Genomic DNA, 20,513 nt, shown 5'->3' with positions numbered 1-20,513 from the left:
GTTTGCTCATTATAGGGCTCATAGTTACTTGGAAATGAAACCTGGACCAAAAACTTTCACCTGTTCACTCAACCGGAAAATGTACGTCAGATTCAGCATCCGAAATAAGTCTGGTAGTATGCATCCTTAGATGTACCATCCATGCAAGTTTGGTAATAATAGGGCTCAAAGTATCTTGGAAATAAGAACTGCCCCTAAAACTTTAACGTGTTCACTCAACCGGAAAATGTAGGTCAGATTCAGCATTCGAAGCAAGCCTGGTAGTATGCATCCTAAGATGTATCAAACCTGCAAGTTTGGTCATTATAGTTCTCATAGTATCTTGGAAATGAGACCTGCACCAAAAACTTTAACCTGTTCACTCAACTGGAAAATGTAGGTCAGATTCAGCATCCGAAGCAAGCCTGGTAGTATGCGTCCTAAGATGTATCATCCATGCAAGTTTGGTCATTATAGTGCTCATAGTTACTTGGAAATGAGACCTGCACCAAAAACTTTAACCTGTTCACTCAACCGGAAAATGTAGGTCAGATTCAGCATCCGAATCAAACCAGGTAGTGTACATCCTTAGATGTATCATCCATGCAAGTTGGTCAACATAGGGCTTATAGTTCCTTGGAAATGACACCAACACCAAAAACTGCACCAAAAATGTTAACCTGCTCCAAAAACCTTAACCTGGTCATTCCTTTGCTGAAATTGCAGCATCTGAAACTTTGACTGGTACAATGAAACACACTAGAAGCATCTTCCATGCATGTCTAATCAATATAGGACATAGAAGTACTTTAAAAGAAAACTGCTCCAAAAAACTTAACCTGGGACGCCGACGCCGATGGGGATGCCGAGGGTATTTCATAAGCTCCCCCAACTTCCTTGAGGTGAGCTAAAAATAAACATTTTATGAAACTTAAATTTACGGATTTTTTTCTGACCAGTTAAGTCCACCCATTCTTTGTCAGGTTTTTTATTCAAAATTTTTAAAAAATTATTTAGTTAAAAATTTAAGATTTTTTAAACACTTGGTGATGTACAGTACCCCCCAAAAATTGAAATATTTTGCAATCTTAGAATTTTCATAAATTAATCTTTAAACTGCATGATTTACTTTGGCATTTTGTACAGATTGTCAGAACAAAATAATTAAGAAATGGAATTTGACACAAAATACTAGTACATTAAAACCTTGCCAAATGTTAAAATGATACTGTCCCTGTATATCAAGGGATCTTACACGCATAAATGAGAATAAAATTTTACATTTTCAGTTTGAGTAAATTCTGTAAGAATTTCTACGTCTGAGTCACGAGTAAAATATTAAGACTTTTATTTGTAATTATTATTGTTAGCTTAACATCTGAGATTTTCAGTTTGAGGAAATTCTGTAAGAATTCAACATTTTTTCATAAAATTATATTGGCCTAGATATAGATATTTGCTTTTGTTTCAACGGGGAACCCCTCATTTAATATTGAGGCTGCCGCACAATCAATTTTCAATCGAAAATAATAAAACACAAATATTTTCAAAAGGGACCATGCTTTATGCCTCTTAATGCATGTGATCTCAAACGCATGTGTTCCAGCAGCAGCACGTTTCTCCACGACTTTGCTCAAATATTCATTGTCCGGGACGCCATTACATGACACTATCCAAACTTCCATGAAACAAGAGGCACATGGGCCACATCGCTCACCTGAGCACATGGGCTAGTTAAAAACACAAATCAGCTCGATTGAAAAGTTTACTTGTTGGGAGAGGGGGGGAGGGGGGTGGGGTGGGGTGAAAATTTTATTACTTGAGAATGTCACTACATGTATATCAATAAAGCATACATGTATAATTTTGTCATACTTCAGAATAGAAGTTTTAAAAAATTTTCCTATACATTCCTATGTAAAGATTTGATTGCCCATTATGGCCCCACACTACCCCAAGGTAGTAGCATATCATCAGATTCAGAATCAGTGTCCAAGAGAAATGTCATAAAAAAAGTTATTACATTTTTGCTGTGCAGCAATGGACGGGGCCCAAAGTTGTGTTCATTTTATTATCTTATAAATGATTGCACATATCAAAATATAAAGGTAGCTATTAGTATATAAAATTTTGTTGAAAACTATCAATTATTAAAGATCTTATAGTACATGTAGTTGTGAAATTACTTTTGGATCAACTTCACATAACAAATGGTGAAAAAGTAAACTACACCTGGTGTACCATTCCATCAATATTGCTCCAATACCTGCCAGGCTTGTCAAGATATGAACGAGAGATTATCAAGTGAGCAGCCATAATGAACAGAATGATTTTTCTTACAGACACCAAAGACTTACCTTATATAAGAGTAGGTCACATTAATCCCTAGAAGGTAGACTAGTGTTTTAGTTGATTCCTGTGTACTGTGGTCTGTTGATAACACCCTCCTCTAGATAGCGTTATCTCAGTCCTACTGATAACATACCACACTCCCAGCTTCCTGGTATTGACCTTAACGATTTACAGAAATTCATATCACAACAATTTCTTATCAAGCATAGTTACTGAAGGTGCAACAAAATTGTACAATGCATGTGCTTTACTTTCTAAAATGTGTAACATCAACTTCAGATATTTCATTTGTGCAAGTTCTTAAAGTTTCCTTTATTATGGTGCGATTACCGTACTAAAACTTTTGCAGCTCGACTTTTTTCTGATTTCGTCCTCCAATTTTTAATCATTTCATTTATATAGCTAGAATCTTTCTTACTCTTAAAACTTTCAAAATCAGTTTCAAAAGTACTTTGAGCTTCTCAGGTTAAGGCCAATTTAGTCCCACTTTGAACCAACTCATTTGGCCTACAGTATATTAGGGCTTTGTATGCCCTGATTTTCAAGATGTCGCCTGGAAGAGATTGTTACACATGCAGAATGTTTGAATTTCTTACCTTGACCTTAAAATCCTTTGATCTTAAAATCAACTGGGGTCTTTATAGGTCTTGGGGAGTTTTGGTATAATAATTTCCTTACAGGTGGATGAAGCCTTCAAGAGATATTACATGCAAACAAGTGTTACACACAGACAGAATGACAAACAGATGAGTGGACAGACATACCAAAATTAAATGCAAACAAGTGTTACACACAGACAGAATGACAAACAGATGAGTGGACAGACATACCAAAATTAATAAATTTCCCTTACTACTAAAGAAAGCAGGGAGGAAACAATTTCACTTGCTCATTGTTACCATGCACTGTCTTTGTCAGCTAAGTATACAGAGAAATTATACTGGTTCACTATATATGATACTCAAGCACCAATAAAATCATTGCTTGTTTTGATCATACCGAAAGTTTGACTGCAGAATTTTGAAAATTAAAATTACTTTGATGGGTCTTTTTTCATACACCCCCTGGCATAATATGAATCTAAAAAAACCTGTCCTCTTTAATTCTGTGTTGCTGTCTACCCAAATTTAATCCTTCAAATTGGTTCAGCCATCCCAATCCGTTTATGTTATTGTTACATAATAAAATATATTCAAATCAAATATTTAAAATCACTCATTGTTTATTGTTCAGGTTTCACCTAGTTTTATCCCTCATTATTATATTACTGAGTTAAGGTAAATGAGAGTCAAATGACCTACCTGGTACATATACTTGCATGTGAAGTAAAATTTTAACTGTACAAAAAAGTCATTTTTCATTAGAAATTTTATTGTGATATTAAGAAATTTTGCAAAATAGTTTAAAACAAAGCTTGAAAAAAAGTGCTCAAAACAATAATAATTCTCAATGACTAGAAATTGTTAACAACACAAAAGAACTATTCCATTTTATTACAAACAAATATGTAAATCAAAACAGATAAAAATGGACTTAACAATATAATGTTAAATAATTCTTTTAAAATATAATTTTCCTAAAGAAATACAAAATTCTAGAGAGGCAGTGGATTAAAAGCATTCAAAAATTGACAAGATCAAAATGTTTAACTAGAACAGTTCAAATGAGGGCCTCACGGAGATTCCTCTTCCACTTAGAACAGACCAATACTGTAAACGTATTACATTTAGCGGTGTGTTTTATTTAGCGATTTTTGCGGAAAGCAGAGTCCGCTAATTCAAGTACATCGCTAAATGTCTTGTATATTAACTTTTATAACTAGCAAATTCAGACAGCGCTAAATCAAATCCACACTAACTTGTTGAAAATTGAATTTCCGCCAAATATCGTACACGCCAAATATAATACATTTACAGTATCTTATCACAGATGATGCAATAAATAATGTCATTAAATGACGAAGCAGAAAATGGTAAAATAAAATACACATCTATAAGTGACATTTTATCAATTATTTTCATATAATGTGAACCAACTTTTCTTCAAATGCAAGAAATATCTGAAAGTTTTGCAACTTTCTTTCTCAAAAAATTCAAAGCAATAAATCATTAAATATTTTTAAGTGTAAATATATCTATGCATCATACTTCCTCATATGCATAAACTAAAAATAGAGACATTTCAATTTTAAACTGAGCAAGAGGCCCATGGGCCGCATCGCTCACCTAAGTATCTTTGGCCATGTTGTTCTTCGCCAGATTTCCCCTTGTAAAACCTATTTTGACCCACCCTACCTCCTGGGGTGATGATTCAGATGATATGAAATCTACACTACCCCTAGATGCATATAAGTTTTAGCTTTTCTGGCTCAGTGGTTCCTTAGAAGATTTTTAAAGATTTTTTCAACTTATTTCATTGTTAAACTTGATTCACTGTTGTGGCCCTGTCCTAACCCTGAGGGTCAAAATTTGACCAATATAAAATCTATACTATCCCAGGATGCTTCCACATAAGTTTCAGCTTTTCTGGACCAGTGGTTCTTCAGAAAATTTTTCTCTAACTCCACCTTTTTCTTGATTATCTCCCTTGTATTCAGAAAATCAGAGCCAGGAAAGCTGACTTGAGCTTTCAGCTCTGGTGAGCTAACAATTGAAAAATATGCTTTCAGAAAGTTGGTTTACAGCATTTACTTTCAAATGACTCACAATAAATATTAACAAGAATAGTAACCAAGTCATATAGGACCCCACAGAAGCCTTATATCAATAATCTAGACCTTTCAAAAATTTGCCTTGATATATATTTTTCTCATTTTAACATATAGTAAATAAGTCTGCATGTTGAAAGAAATTTTGTATAATGACTATTTCATGGCACATAAAAATGCAAACATTTTTTCTTTTTGAGCAATTGCATCTCTTAAATGTAAAAGCCATATCAATAGTTGTGTCACAGATTTGTAATATTTAAATTTTTTTTGAGATTGATCACCGTTTGTTTTTCTACATTTTTTAACATTGTCATGAATAATAGGGGAATACATTGTCTAATTAAGAAGGAAAATACAATATGGCTGATTAGCAATATCTGCTTGCATTTTGCAATAAACAAATTCTGATCAAATATTTTGTAAGGATTTCTATGGAAAAACTTTCACTACATTTTGGGAAAATATAAGCATATTTTCAGCCTAGAGGTTTTGCTCAAAACCCTGAAGGAATGTCCAATGGAATTTGTTTATTAACATTAAGCTGACTGGAAATAGAAATTTATAGCTCGACTGACATCATAATCAGCAGCTAATGCGAACTGAATGAGGTCATCCTCTGGTACGTCATCTCCAATCACAGCACGGAGGGCGGAGATACACTCAGCTAGCCGGGCGTGATCCGTGCCTACTCCACCGTACTCGTCAAAACAGGAGGAAGACGACGAAGAGGATGAATACCTCTATAAAGTAAAGACAAACTTATTACACTCACAGGCTTCCATAGATAGTCATCCTGACAGTATGGTCAATAACTTTTCAGAAGAAATCAAGTTGTGTCCATCTTCAGACTGATCATAACAATAATTTGAACTCACAATTCTAATGAAAACTAATTTTCAAACCCTTTGTTGAAATACGTAATTATAAAGTATTTTGACAAATGTAGTTGTGTTACCGATTTATGACTTTTGGATCAAATACCTAGAATGTCTTAAAATTATTCTGTTCTTCTTTAAGTGCATTCCACGCAAAGTTCATGCCATGCTTAAAATTCTTTGTAATTTTCCAATATCTTATGTAAGCAAACACTTTAAACAAGAAACAGTAAAATTATAACTCTCTCAAAAAAACAAAAATAAACAAGAACAATTTCTTTCCCACCACCTTCATGATGAAGGGCCTGTACAAACAGGTATTGGGTAAAGAGCCTCTGTCTGGCTCACTTCAGACACCTGACCTGAGTCACCTGTTGTACAGACCCTGGGGTATAAGTAAGACTTACCCTGCTGCTAACCACCTGACCTGAGTCACCTGTTGTACAGACCCTGGGGTATAAGTAAGACTTACCCTGCTGCTAACCACCTGACCTGAGTCACCTGTTGTACAGACCCTGGGGTATAAGTAAGACTTACCCTGCTGCTAACCACCTGACCTGAGTCACCTGTTGTACAGACCCTGGGGTATAAGTAAGACTTACCCTGCTGCTAACCACCTGACCTGAGTCACCTGTTGTACAGACCCTGGGGTATAAGTAAGACTTACCCTGCTGCTGACCACCTGACCTGAGTCACCTGTTGTACAGACCCTGGGGTATAAGTAAGACTTACCCTGCTGCTGACCACCTGACCTGAGCCACCAGTTGTACAGACCCTTGGGTATAAGTAAGACTTACCCTGCTGCTAACCACCTGACTGAGTCACCTGTTGTACAGACCCTGGGGTATAAGTAAGACTTACCCTGCTGCTGACCACCTGACCTGAGTCACCTGTTGTACAGACCCTGGGGTATAAGTAAGACTTACCCTGCTGCCCGCCACCTGCACCTGACCAATTATCTCCCCATCCTCCTGACTAGATAAGCTGCTGGATTCAACTCTACCACTCCCCACAACATCCCTGAAAATAAGAGGCCCACGGGCCACATCGCTCACCTGAGAAGCTTTGAACATTCCGTTCTTTACCAGATTTCCCCCTTGTAATACATATTGTGACCCCACCCTACCCAACTGATCATAATTTAAACAATTTTAAATCTACACTACCATAGGATGCTTTGATTCAACATAGTAAAACTTTGATTCCCCATTGTGGCCCCGTCCTACCCCCAGGGGTCATGATTAGTATAATTTAGAATATACACTATCCCAGGATGCTTCCACATAAGTTTCAGTTTTTCTGGCCCAGTGGTTCTTGAGAAGAAGATTTTTCCTATATATTTCTATGCAAAACTTTGATTCCCCATTGTGGCACTGCCCAACCCCCGGGGATCATGATTTTAACAGTTTAGAATCTATACTACCCCAGGATGCTTACATATAAGTTTCAGCTTTTCTGGCTCAATGGTTCTTGAGAAGAAGATTTTCAAAGATTTTTCCTACATATTTCTATGTAAAACTTTGATCCCCCATTATGGCACCGCCCAACCCCTGGGGGTCATGACTTTAACAATTTAGAATCTACACTTAGTCTACCTTGGGATGCTTCCACATAAGTTTCGGCTTTTCTGGCCCAGTGGTTCTTGAGTAGAAGATTTTCAAAGATTTTCCCATATATCATTATGTAAAACTTTGATTCCCCATTGTGGCCCCACCCTACCCCCAGGGGTCATGATTTGAATAATTTAGAATCTGCACTACCCCAGGATGCTTCCATGTAAGTTTCAGCTTTTCTGGCCCAGTGGTTCTTGAGAAGATTTTTAAAGATTTTTCCTATATATTTCTATGTAAAACTTGGATTCCCCATTGTGGCCCCGCCCTATCCCCAGGGGTCATGATTTTAACAATTTAGAATCTGAACTACCTAAGGATGCTTCCACATAAGTTTCAGCTTATCTCGCCCTGTGATCTTGAGAAGATTTTTTTTTCTATATATTTCTATGTAAAACTTGGATTCCCCATTGTGGCCTCGTCCTACCCTCGGGGGTCATGATTCTAACAATTTAGAATCTGAACTACCTAAGGATGCTTCCACATATGTTTCAGCTTTTCTTGCCAAGTGGTTCTTGAGAAGAAGATTTTTAAAGATTTTTCCTATATATTTCTATGTAAAACTTTGATTCCCCATTGTGGCCCCGCCCTATCCCCGGGGGTCATGATTTTAACAATTTAGAATTTGCACTACCTTAGGATGCTTCCACATAAGTTTCGGCTTTTCTGGCCCAGTGGTTCTTGAGTAGAAAATTTTCAAAGATTTTCCCATATATCATTATGTAAAACTTTGATTCCCCATTGTGGCCCCGCCCTACCCCCCTGGGTCATGATTTGAATAATTTAGAATCTGCACTACCCCAGGATGCTTCCATGTAAGTTTCAGCTTTTCTGGCCCAGTGGTTCTTGAGAAGAAGATTTTTAAAGATTTTTCCTATATATTTCTATGTAAAACTTTGATTCCCCATTGTGGCCCCGCCCTATCCCCGGGGGTCATGATTTTAACAATTTAGAATCTGCACTACCTAAGGATGCTTCCACATAAGTTTCAGCTTTTCTGGCCCAGTGGTTCTTGAGAAGAAGATTTTTAAAGATTTTTCCTATATATTTCTATGTAAAACTTGGATTCCCCATTGTGGCCCCACCCTATCCCCGGGGATCATGATTTTAACAATTTAGAATCTGAACTACCTAAGGATGCTTCCACATAAGTTTCAGCTTTTCTGGCCAAGTGGTTCTTGAGAAGAAGATTTTTAAAGATTTTTCCTATATATTTCTATGTAAAACTTTGATCGGTCATTGTGGCCCCGCCCTATCCCCGGGGGTCATGATTTTAACAATTTAGAATCTACACTACCCCAGAATGCTTCCACATAAGTTTCAGCTTTTCTGGCCAAGTGGTTCTTGAGAAGAAGATTTTTTAATGACCCCACCCTATTTTTGTCTTTTCTTGATTATCTCCCCTTGTGAGGGGACTTGGCCCTTCATTTTCACAATTTAAATTTCCCTTCACCCAAGTATGCTTTGTACCAAGTTTGGTCAAAATTGGCCCACTGGTTCTTGAGAAGAAGTCGAAAATGTGAAAAGTTTACAGACGGACAGACGGACAGACGACGGACAAAATGTGATCAGAAAAGCTCACTTGAGCCTTCGGCTCAGGTGAGCTAATAATACATTATCTCTTATCTAAATCTGGAAATTTTACATGGAATTATTTTTTTTTCTTAATTTGGGTGAGTTAAATTGTTATGTTAATTTTTAAGGGCTTCTAAATTTTGCAATTTTTCATCATTGCTAAAAATAAAGAAATAAGGAAATAAAAATTCCAAGAAATTTTATCGATAATGCATATATATATACATGTACAATATATCCCAAAAAAATTTTCTATTAGTTGACGTAAAAATCAGTCCATAGTTTTTCCTTTCCCTTTGCATTTATTCAGAAAACTTATTTTAATTTAAGTCAGCCTGCTTTTGTAACTAGAATTTTATGTCTCTTCAATCCACACATAGTTAAGTTGACAAGATAAACAAAAGCAGCCTTTAGCATTTATGCAAATTATCCCCAAACATACTGATTGATCACATTATAAAACTAAAACACTAGACAGTACACACAAAGAAATTAAATAAATACCCTTCCTCCTTTATAACGTCCTCTATTTCTGTACGGAGGTGTGGGGGCAGTTGGCTAAAGACTTCACCATTCTTCATATCTGGATGGTTTCCAAGGTAACTCAAAACATTGTCCTAAAAAGGAACAAATGATCATCACAATATCATTACTTCCTTACATGAAGTGTAGTTATTTATTACCATCTGGCTTCAAACTAAACCACTTAGAATGTTCTGATATACAAAAGACATGCAAATTTCACATTTCAGAGATATTCATAAAACTTCTTTCTTGACTGGAACTAGTCAGAATACTAAGGAGGCACTTAAATTGTACCCTGAGAATTTTTTTCTGGAACTAGTCAGCAATACTAAGGAGGCCCTAACCTTGAGCACTTTTTTCTGAAACTAGTCAGCAATACTAAGGAAGTCCTTACCTTGAGTACTTTTTTCTGAAACTGGTCAGCAATACTAAGGAAGTCCTTACCTTGAGTACTTTTTTCTGAAACTGGTCAGCAATACTAAGGAAGTCCTTACCTTGAGTACTTTTTTCTGAAACTGGTCAGCAATACTGAGAAGGTACAAAGCCGTGTCACCATCTACATGGTGTAGTAAGATCTGCTCACACACCTGACCAAGGTTGTTCACCTGTAATATCAACAGCTGATTAAAGTAACATAATTATAAAATACCGGGAATATTTGCATGGTGAGATATAATATAGGATCTCCCATGATTAGTATTTGGATATGATTTTTATCCAACGAGTTGTTTTTTTTTATCTCCGAGCCTTGGCGAGCCAGTGCAAGTTTATTGTAAAATTCTTTGTAAACTGTATGAAAAAAAAATTCAGGAAAAAAACACTTAACAAATTTTAAAATGTAAATCTGTTATAATTCAAGCATTTCTCTATATTTATTTTCTGAATAAGCTCAATAAATTCAACTTTTTAATAATATATAGATGGATAGATATACTTCTTCCTTGTTCATGCAATAACTCAATTCAAGCTTTCAAAAAAATCACCTCATATCTATCTGCCAAGGTAAGTAACTCTGTAAGTTGATCGGTGGACAAAGACTCAGACTGAATAGCACCACTGTACAAAAACTCAATAAACATGCTGAAGATCTCGGGGTTTGTATCATGTATGGTTATTTTTCTGCAACAATTGTTCATTAAGAAATTAAAAAAGAAAAGAATTGCTTTCATTAAACAAAGAAGATTTTTTTTTACTTCTCAATTTAAAATCTGATAGAGAAATAGCCATATTTATTTTTTATTAAATTTTTTTTTCTCCAATAAAAATCACTTCATGCCAGTATTTATTTTCTGTCATAAATAAGAGAGCCACTATCTTATATTTAAAATATCTGTGGATTTTTTCCTTCATAGCCTCCCTCATCCCACTGAGTAAAGCCCTTGAGAATCCCTTACACCAGGCTTATGTTTCTCTTACTTGTCTATGGACTCCCTCATCCGACTGAGTAGAGCCCTTGAGAAATCCTTACACCACGCTTAAGTTTCTCTTACTTGTCTATGGACTCCTTCATCCCCCTGAGTAGAGCCCTTGAGAATCCCTTACACCAGGCTTATGTTTCTCTTACTTGTCTATAGACTCCCTTATCCCACTGAGTAAAGCCCTTGAGAATCCCTTACACCAGGCTTATGTTTCTCTTACTTGTCTATGGACTCCCTCATCCCACTCAGTAAAGCCCTTGAGAATCCCTTACACCAGGCTTATGTTTCTCTTACTTGTCTATGGACTCCCTCATCCCACTGAGTAGAGCCCTTGAGAATCCCTTACACCAGGCTTATGATTCTCTTACTTGTCTATGGACTCCCTTATCCCACTGAGTAAAGCCCTTGAGAATCCCTTACACCAGGCTTAAGTTTCTCTTACTTGTCTATAGACTCCTTCATCCCCCTGAGTAGAGCCCTTGAGAATCCCTTACACCAGGCTTATGTTTCTCTTACTTGTCTATGGACTCCCTTATCCCTCTGAGTAAAGCCCTTGAGAATCCCTTACACCAGGCTTAAGTTTCTCTTACTTGTCTATGGACTCCCTCATCCCACTCAGTAAAGCCCTTGAGAATCCCTTACACCAGGCTTATGTTTCTCTTACTTGTCTATGGACTCCCTCATCCCACTGAGTAAAGCCCTTGAGAATCCCTTACACCAGGCTTATGTTTCTCTTACTTGTCTATGGACTCCCTCATCCCACCGAGTAAAGCCCTTGAGAATCCCTTACACCAGGCTTATGTTTCTCTTACTTGTCTATGGACTCCCTCATCCCACTGAGTAAAGCCCTTGAGAATCCCTTACACCAGGCTTATGTTTCTCTTACTTGTCTATGGACTCCTTCATCACACTGAGTAGAGCCCTTGAGAATCCCTTACACCAGGCTTATGTTTCTCTTACTTGTCTATGGACTCCTTCATCACACTGAGTAGAGCCCTTGAGAATCCCTTACACCAGGCTTATGTTTCTCTTACTTGTCTATGGACTCCCTCATCCCACTCAGTAAAGCCCTTGAGAATCCCTTACACCAGGCTTGTTTTCTTACTTGTCTATGGACTCCCTCATCCCACTCAGTAAAGCCCTTGAGAATCCCTTACACCAGACTTATGTTTCTCTTACTTGTCTATGGACTCCCTCATCCCACTCAGTAAAGCTCTTGAGAATCCCTTACACCAGACTTATGTTTCTCTTACTTGTCTATGGACTCCCTCATCCCACTGAGTAGAGCCCGTGAGAACCAGTTACAGCGGGCTGCCAGGATGACACAGTGGGCGGGAATCTGATGGATTTCTACATCATGGTCATCCTCCTGTCTCTCAATAGGATCTCCATGAGTGTGGTCAATCACAATGTCTCCCATATCTAAAAGGCGTCAATCATAATAATCACAATTCCTTATTTTACATAAATATTTTAATCCTTGAAATAGAATTTTTAAATTGGAGCCCCCTAAAACTTACAAAGGGTCTTTCCTTATAAATAAAGATACATGTATGGAAACAACTTCCATTTTTAGAAGCTGCAATGTTTGATTATAAGTTATGTTAATGATTAGAAATCTTTGTAACAAGTCTGAAAGTAATATGCCAAAATGTGAGGTCAACTTTTAACTGACCTCGAACAAGAATGATTTCAAAGACCATGTCCGTATTCTGTTTCTTCCTGAATAACTCCAGCGCTTTCTGAGCTAGCATACATTTTTTGGATGGAGGAGGAATGCACAAAGATTCTACAGAACTTAACTGAAGTAGATAAAAATATTTATTAAGTTGCAATCATTCATAATAAGAAAACATCTAATTTCTATGTTTAAATTTTCCACAATAAATTTTCTAATTCATTAAAACATTAAAACTTCACTTGAAACTTTTTCTTGATATATGGATTTATAAAAAGCATTGTAAATGAAGCCTGTGTAACTGTTTTAAACATTAGATCTTACCATGACATACTTGGTGTCTACTATGCATGTAGTCTCTTACCCTGACATACTTGGTGTCTACTGTGGATGTAGTTACTTACCCTGACATACTTGGTGTCTATTGTGGATGTAGTCACTTACCCTGACATACTTGTTGTCTACTGTGGACATAGGCACTTACCCTGGCACACTTGTTGTCTACTGTGGATGTAGTCATTCGACATACTTGGTGTCTACCGTGGATGTAGTCACTTACCCTGGCATACTTGGTGTCTACTGTGTATGTAGTCATCCTGACATACATGGTGTCTACTGTGGATGTAGTCACTTACCCTGACATACTTGGTGTCTACACATACTTGGTGTCTATTGTGGATGTAGTCACTTACCCTGGCATACTTGGTGTTTACACATACTTGGTGTCTACTGTGGATGTAGTCACTTACCCTGGCATACTTGGTGTCTACTGTGGATGTAGTCACTTACCCTGACATACTTGGTGTCTACTGTGGATGTAGTCACTTACCCTGAGATACTTGGTGTCTACTGTGGATGTAGTCGCTTGGTGTCTACTGTAGATGTAGTCACTTACCCTGACATACTTGGTGTCTATTGTGGATGTAGTCATTTACCTTGGCATACTTGGTGTCTACTGTGGATGTAATCACCACTTACCCTGGCATACTTGGTGTCTACACATACTTGGTGTCTATTGTGGATGTAGTCACTTGGCATACTTGGTGTCTACACATACTTGGTGTCTATTGTGGATGTAGTCACTTACCCTGGCATACTTGGTGTCTACTGTGGATGTGGTCATATCTCCCTTGTCCCATAACCCCAGAGCTGCCACTGTGGCTGTGAATTCTTCTTTGTTGACCAGTTTTACCATCTGTTCTATACTACTGGAAAGTGTTGACTTGTAGCTGCGTAGCTTGTGTACACCCCATGCCTGCATAATGAATTTATCAGGTTTTCTCAATTTTCTTCTTCTAGTGCTACATGAGTTATGATTTCAGTCAAGATCCAAAGTTTGGCTTTGTAACCCCTAACATTTAGTATATGTACAATATAAGGAAATAAAAATACCTGTAATTTTTTCTACCATAAATAACTTACTATTTTAGAGGAACTCAGTTTAAACATATACTTCCATTCTTTCCATTTGTATTTTTCCTCTAAAACTAGAGCTAAGTGCTGCATGCGGTCAACAAACAGAGGAGCCTACAATATAAAGCATCAAGGTACATGAATAAATGCACTGAAATCTATCAAGCTCAGTACAGAAGTAAAACTTAACCTTATGCCCATGGGTCACAGTGCTAACCTGAGTCAGCAATTCTTTAAATGTATAAGAAAGTAAAAGTAACATCTTGTCATCTCTAACAAAATCCATGAAGTTAATAATATTAATTTTAAGTATATTTTAGACTCTTGATATTTTAATATTCCTTTGAATTTAACTGGAATTCACAGATTTCGCTATTAAAAAATTAAGATAAATATTCATATCTTTTAAAAATTCCTATTAAGAGAAAATTGAATTGTTTTTTTTTTTCAAAGAAAATGACAAAAGTGTGTTTTTCAAGTGCAGTGACACTATCAATGTACTGATATATGTGTAGCCTGTTTACCTGCCCTTTCAATTTATGAGGGAGGGGGTTCAAAATATTATGGCCATAAAATATTGACTCCCCCTGATCTTCTTATTTATGAGTGAGGGGGGTTCAAAATATTATGGCCATAAAATATCGACTCCCCCTGCCCCTTAAATTTTAGACAGAGGGGGGTTCAAAATATTATGACCATAAAATATTGAGTCCCCCTGCCCCTTAAATTTTAGACAGAGGGGGGGTTCAAAATATTATGGCCATAAAATATTGAGTCCACTTCCCTTTTAGTTTATGAGGGAGGGGGTTCATAATATTATGGCCATAAAATATTGACTCCCCCTGACCTTCTTATTTATAAGGAAGGGGGTTCAAAATATTATGGCCATAAAATACTGAGTCCCCCTGCCCCTTAAATTTTAGAGGGAGGGGGGTTCAAAATATTATGGCCATAAAATATCGACTCCCCCTGCCCTTTTAATTTATGAAGGAGGGGGGTTCAAAATATTATGGCCATAAAATATTGAGTCCCCTGCCCCTTAAATTTTTGACAGAGGGGGGTTCAAAATATTGTGACCATAAAATATTGAGTCCCCCTGCCCTTTTCAATTTAAGAGGGAGGGGGGTTCATTGCAAATCTTATGGCCATAAAATAGACTCCCCCTGCCCTTTTAATTTATGAAGGAGGGGGGTTCAAATCTTATGGTCATAAAATATCGACTCCCCCTGTCTTTTAAATTTTAGACAGAGGGGGGTTCAAAATATTATGACCATAAAATATTGAGTCCCTGCCCTTTCAATTTAAGAGGAGGGTCAAAATATTATGGCAATAAAATATTAGCTCCCCCTGCCCTTATAAGTTTATGAAGGAGAGAGGTTCAAAATATTATGGCCATGGTATCAACTCCCCTGCCCTTTTTAATTTTCAGAGAGGGATGGGTGTGGGTCAAAATATTATGGCCATAAAATATTGAGTCCCCCTGCCCTTTTAATTTTATAAGGAGGGGGGTTCAAAATATTATGGCCACAAAATATTGAGTCCCCTAGCCTTTGTTTTATGAAAGAGGGAGGTTCAAAATATGATGGCCATAAAATATAGAGTCCCTCTGTCTTTTAATTTGTGAAGGAGGCGGTTCAAAATATCATGGCCATAAAATATAGAGTCCCCTTCCCTTTAATTTTAGAGGGAGAGTGAAGCGAAGGGATTCAAGATATTATGATAAAAAAATTGATGATTTTATTGTACATGTATGGATGGGTTTCATGTTGAGTGTGATAATGATTGCCTTATATTGGATTTCTGTTACATTTTTGGTGGGATTTTAAATATCTTGGCTGTAAAATATTGACCATGTCTTACCCAGGAGCAGAGAAGAATGATTTTAAAAGAATATATGCATTTCCACATATAAACAATAGAGCCCCCAACACCAGACCCTCACCCCATGGGCTATGAAATTCACAGTTTTAGGAGAGGCATTTACTAAGGAGTTTATATGAATGAGTTTATTGATCAAAATGAGTTTACTCAGGTGACCTAAAAATGGATAAAGATGAAAATGATAAATCTCTCACCCAATATGTGTATTGTGTATGTACATTAGCTTTCATATGATATTTATGTTTCTTTTTAACCAACGAAAATGCAAAATAAAGATAAGTAAGGCAAAGGTCACAGGTGAAAGGTCAAAAGTTGAAAAATGGAAATGGAAAAATGGAAATCTTCAAGGTTAAGGTCCAAAGGTCAAGGTAATGTGGTATCCAATGAAAGGTCTTGCCACAAAGAATGCATGTGTGAAGTATGGAAACCATAGTCCTAACCCTTCAACAGTTATTGGCAAGGTTAAAAATTTTTTAAGTAGGTCAAACTCAAGGTCAAGGACAAAGGGTCAAATTTCTAGATATTAAGTGAAAGGTCTTTTCACAAGGATTAAATATTTTAAGTGTGAAAGCACTAACCTTAACCCTTTAAAAAGTATGGTCAAGGTTTGCTTCTTAAAAGTAGGTCAAACTCCAAGGTCAAAGTTCTTGGTGTCTACTGAAGGGTCTTCTGACAAGGATTTAATATTTGAAGTTTGACAGCACTAGCCAAAAGTTATGGCCAAGATTAAGTTTTTTCATAAGTAATGAAATCTCCAAGGTCAAAAGGTCAAGGTTGTTGGTATCCAATGAAAGGTCTTGTCACATAGATTACATATATGAAGTATAATAGTCTTGGTTTATACTGTTCAAAAGATATGGCCAAACTAAATGTTTGAATTTTTGTTTAAAAGTGGGTCAAACTACAAGGTTGGGTCAAAGGTCTAAGGACTAAATATGATAAGAACCAATTTTGGCCCCTAAAAAAATCAACATTTTGGAATGATATTTAGATTTGTTTCAATTGATATTTATTTTGTAGATGAGATTATTTTAGAAATATTTCCAAAACATTTTTCATATTAATACGCACTCACTGGCTGTAAATGACATTAGAAGTAATGCTATTATTTGCTATCTAACATAAAAAGCCAAAAACATGCCTTTTTCTTGGTGTTTTTTTTCTTATGGGAAACATAGAGCACAGTGTAGAACATACATACCTTTTCTGTCACTAATTAGTATTGATTAAATACATCTTTGGTAATAATATAAAGTTTGTTCCTAGGCTGCGCTCTATACTCTTTAGGAAGAAGAAACTGCTTGAAAATCAGCAGTTTTATACAAAATATGCTAAAATGGGGGAAAACATGAAGTTCATGATGTCATATTTCTAAAATAATGGCATTTTTATCCAAATTGAAAATGAGAAAATAAAGGTCCATGTATAGCTGTACAAATTAAAGCTATAATAAAGTAAAATTTAGATTCCCATTTTAAGGGGCCATATGAGACAATTATCATATATTGCTTCTTGGTGGTACCCATGATCTTGTCATAAGGAATACACAAATGAAATATGAACTTCAAAGTCATAGCTCCACTAAATCAAAATTTATGGACAAAAGTTATGGGCAAATTAAAGTTTTTGTGGACAAACAGACAGACGACCGACACAATAAAGAATGTATACTCTCAAAACTTCAGGGGCATAAAAAGATAATCAATAGAATAAGTAGTTGAGCACTAATGGTATCAAATAATAAATCTTAGAGTAGACCTACATGTACTATATTTACTTGCCCGACTTGCCATCATTTTTCACAATCCAAGGTTATTATTGATGACTAATTTATTTGCTACAGCTAGTGTACCACATTTTGACTAGGTCCTTAAAATTTCTATAACTAACAAACGAGAGACCATTATAAATAGACTTTGTGTAAAAGAGGCGAATAGAATGTTTTAGCAATGGACATTGTTTTTTCTTTGTCAATTTTTTTCAGTAAGCACATGTGCAAATGAAATTTTTAATTGTGTGCAAGACAACTAGAACAATCAGAGATATTTTAATTTTCTTTGAATATATTACTTCTTTAAGTTATTTCATAAAATTGCAATAAGAATCCATAAATGGCTTGGAAAATGAAAATTTAAAAACATTGAAATGACCATGACCTTGACTGAAATTCCAGGTCAAAGGTCTAGGATCATGTTGCAAATGCCTATATGATTTTAACTTTTAAAGATAGAAGGGTTTATATTAAGGTAGGACACATTTTTCCTCAAATTCAATTTTTCTGAAACTTTCACATTTTGTTCTAGAATACAAAATCTCTCTTAATATATAATATGAAAGAAATTCAACTGCACATATTTTGCCCACATAGTCTGAAATATGGCCTATCAGACCCCTGTAAGAAGATTGTGAAATCAGACATTCGACTTAAGAATGAACCTTATTTTAGAATTATCAATTGATCTATTGCAAAGTTGTGTAATACTTTTAATAAAGATAACCTTTTTGTTACTTTAAATCAGTAAGTCAAATTGATACTGAAAAGTTTGAGTAAAATATTAAGTAAAAATAGAACATACATAGCGTCTGAATTGAAAATTCATATGAAAATATCCGACAGTTTAAGTTTTTTAACAGAAAATGTGTAATTCAATTTATGAAAAAAATAAACCGAATGATTCAAATTGGTACTTAAAGACAATGTGTGAAAATAAAGAAAATTGAACCAGTGGTTTCAGATATTTTGCTTAATAAAAGAATTTCAATGGTATCAAAACTAAAAGATTCAGTAGATGACGTCACAATATTTGACCTTTGACCTCTTGATATGACCTTGACCTTTGTAGTACATAAAGAATGGAGAATGGTAAAAATAGAAATTTTGTTTTAAAGATATAGAATTATATATGTATATGTAAAGAGATTTTCTTTTGTGCAGGAAACGATTTCTGGTTTGCATTTCAGAATTTATGCCAACCAAAGCTCGTGTGATCCCAACCCATGAAAGTGATTCAATTTAATTTATAAGAGTGAAGAGAGTAATTATACTCCAAGCCAAAAGTGTTTAAAATATTTTTCCTATGAAATACATTCAAAAGAAAAACTGACATTCAAAAACCCCCAAACTTACTTCTCCTACATGTGTCAAGTAATTAGAAAGTGGTTGAATTGTTGGTACCATTGGGAGGGTTGTATTGCAAATATATATGTAGCATTCATAAAAGAATACATAAATATTCCTTTTTGTTAAACTCTAAGAGGGTCCGCTTTTCCTGAAGAAAATCTATACCATGTAAATACTTATTTTTCTACTAACATTACAATTACGTATGATTTCAACAAATTCATAGATTTCATGTTTTTGGCTATGAGCTATTTTTTTTAATAAATGTAAATTTGAAGTCATATATGTATACATAAATACAAATATTAAGTTTCGGGCTTAGGTTTTTTGAGGACATGACCGATGTACAGGGGACGCAAAATTTCCCAACAATTGCCCTCTTGGTCCTATCTCTAAACACCTACAGGGATCAGTCAAAATTATAAATGCATACATGTATACAGTAGTAAGATTTTGTAAGGTTTAGTTTTCACAAATTATGTCGGAAAATGGACATAGAATGATATGTGAGCAAATGTGAAATATGTAAAGCCCTTTGGTGAAATATTCACGAACTGTGTTAACTTACACTCTGATATTTATGAATCACAGTCTCTTCATTACATTGTTCTCTTATTTCTAAATCAATTTTAATTAATGAGTAATAAATACACTTGTATATAGATGTTGTAAATTGTTAAATGCATATTTGGAAATTTCAGCAACATCACTCGTCACAATATGTTTCAAAAATATGTATAAGATTTCAATGAGGAGAGGTTTAGAAAATAAAACACTTCAAATTATTTTATATTATGAAGATAAACCTCACATTCGCCTGAACTATATGGTGTTTATTTGTTTGAAGTAATATGTTAATGTCCTTGAGTTTGAAATATTCGAAATATTATAGCATGGTGTATCATAAAAACCCGTCTCTCCTAAAGTTATTTCCGTGCTTCCTTTTGCTGAAATCTGTTCTACGGTGATAAAGACTTGAATGATTGAATCTGAACGTTTTTCACGTGTATATTAAAGATAATCTTTAAGCTGGAATAACAGCAAAATAAAATTGTCTATAAATCTATTAAGCTGATTGTATACTAGCATTAACATACTCAGGGTCATTTAAACAATGCGTACATGTAGCTAAATATGGAATAACACATTTTTAAAAACGTTATTTAATTATCAAATTTAATACAGTAATATTTTAACCATAAACTCGACTATTTTAAGTTCTGATGATACGTTGATAAGATTGGTCCAAGGATATATGCTGATATTATAATAATGTAACGTGAGGTTCGTTTAATCATGCAAATGGAATGGAACTGCTTATATCAACAAAAAAGTAATGTTTTTTATGCATGATATTGTATTGGTAGTCAATTTCT

General features: G+C 35.4%; 1 protein-coding gene across 1 annotated transcript; it reads right to left on the bottom strand.

Annotated features, from left to right (window-relative positions):
- Window positions 1-3,809: 3,809 nt before the first annotated feature.
- LOC134247046 (uncharacterized) lies at window positions 3,810-14,249 on the bottom strand (the record flags this gene model as incomplete). Its single annotated transcript, XM_062729387.1, has 9 exons — window positions 3,810-5,781; window positions 6,843-6,936; window positions 9,606-9,718; window positions 10,121-10,231; window positions 10,610-10,745; window positions 12,298-12,466; window positions 12,720-12,846; window positions 13,810-13,977; window positions 14,145-14,249. Coding segments are annotated over 9 exons (1,227 nt in total), but the record flags the coding sequence as incomplete, so codon positions are not given.
- Window positions 14,250-20,513: the final 6,264 nt, after the last annotated feature.

Source organism: Saccostrea cucullata, unplaced genomic scaffold (assembly GCF_032062105.1).
Source record: "Saccostrea cucullata isolate Sc308-1 unplaced genomic scaffold, CSIRO_AGI_Scuc_v1 ctg3429, whole genome shotgun sequence".
In the NCBI taxonomy this organism is placed as follows: Eukaryota; Metazoa; Mollusca; class Bivalvia; order Ostreida; family Ostreidae; genus Saccostrea; species Saccostrea cuccullata.
This window is presented reverse-complemented; position numbering and strand designations above follow the sequence as displayed.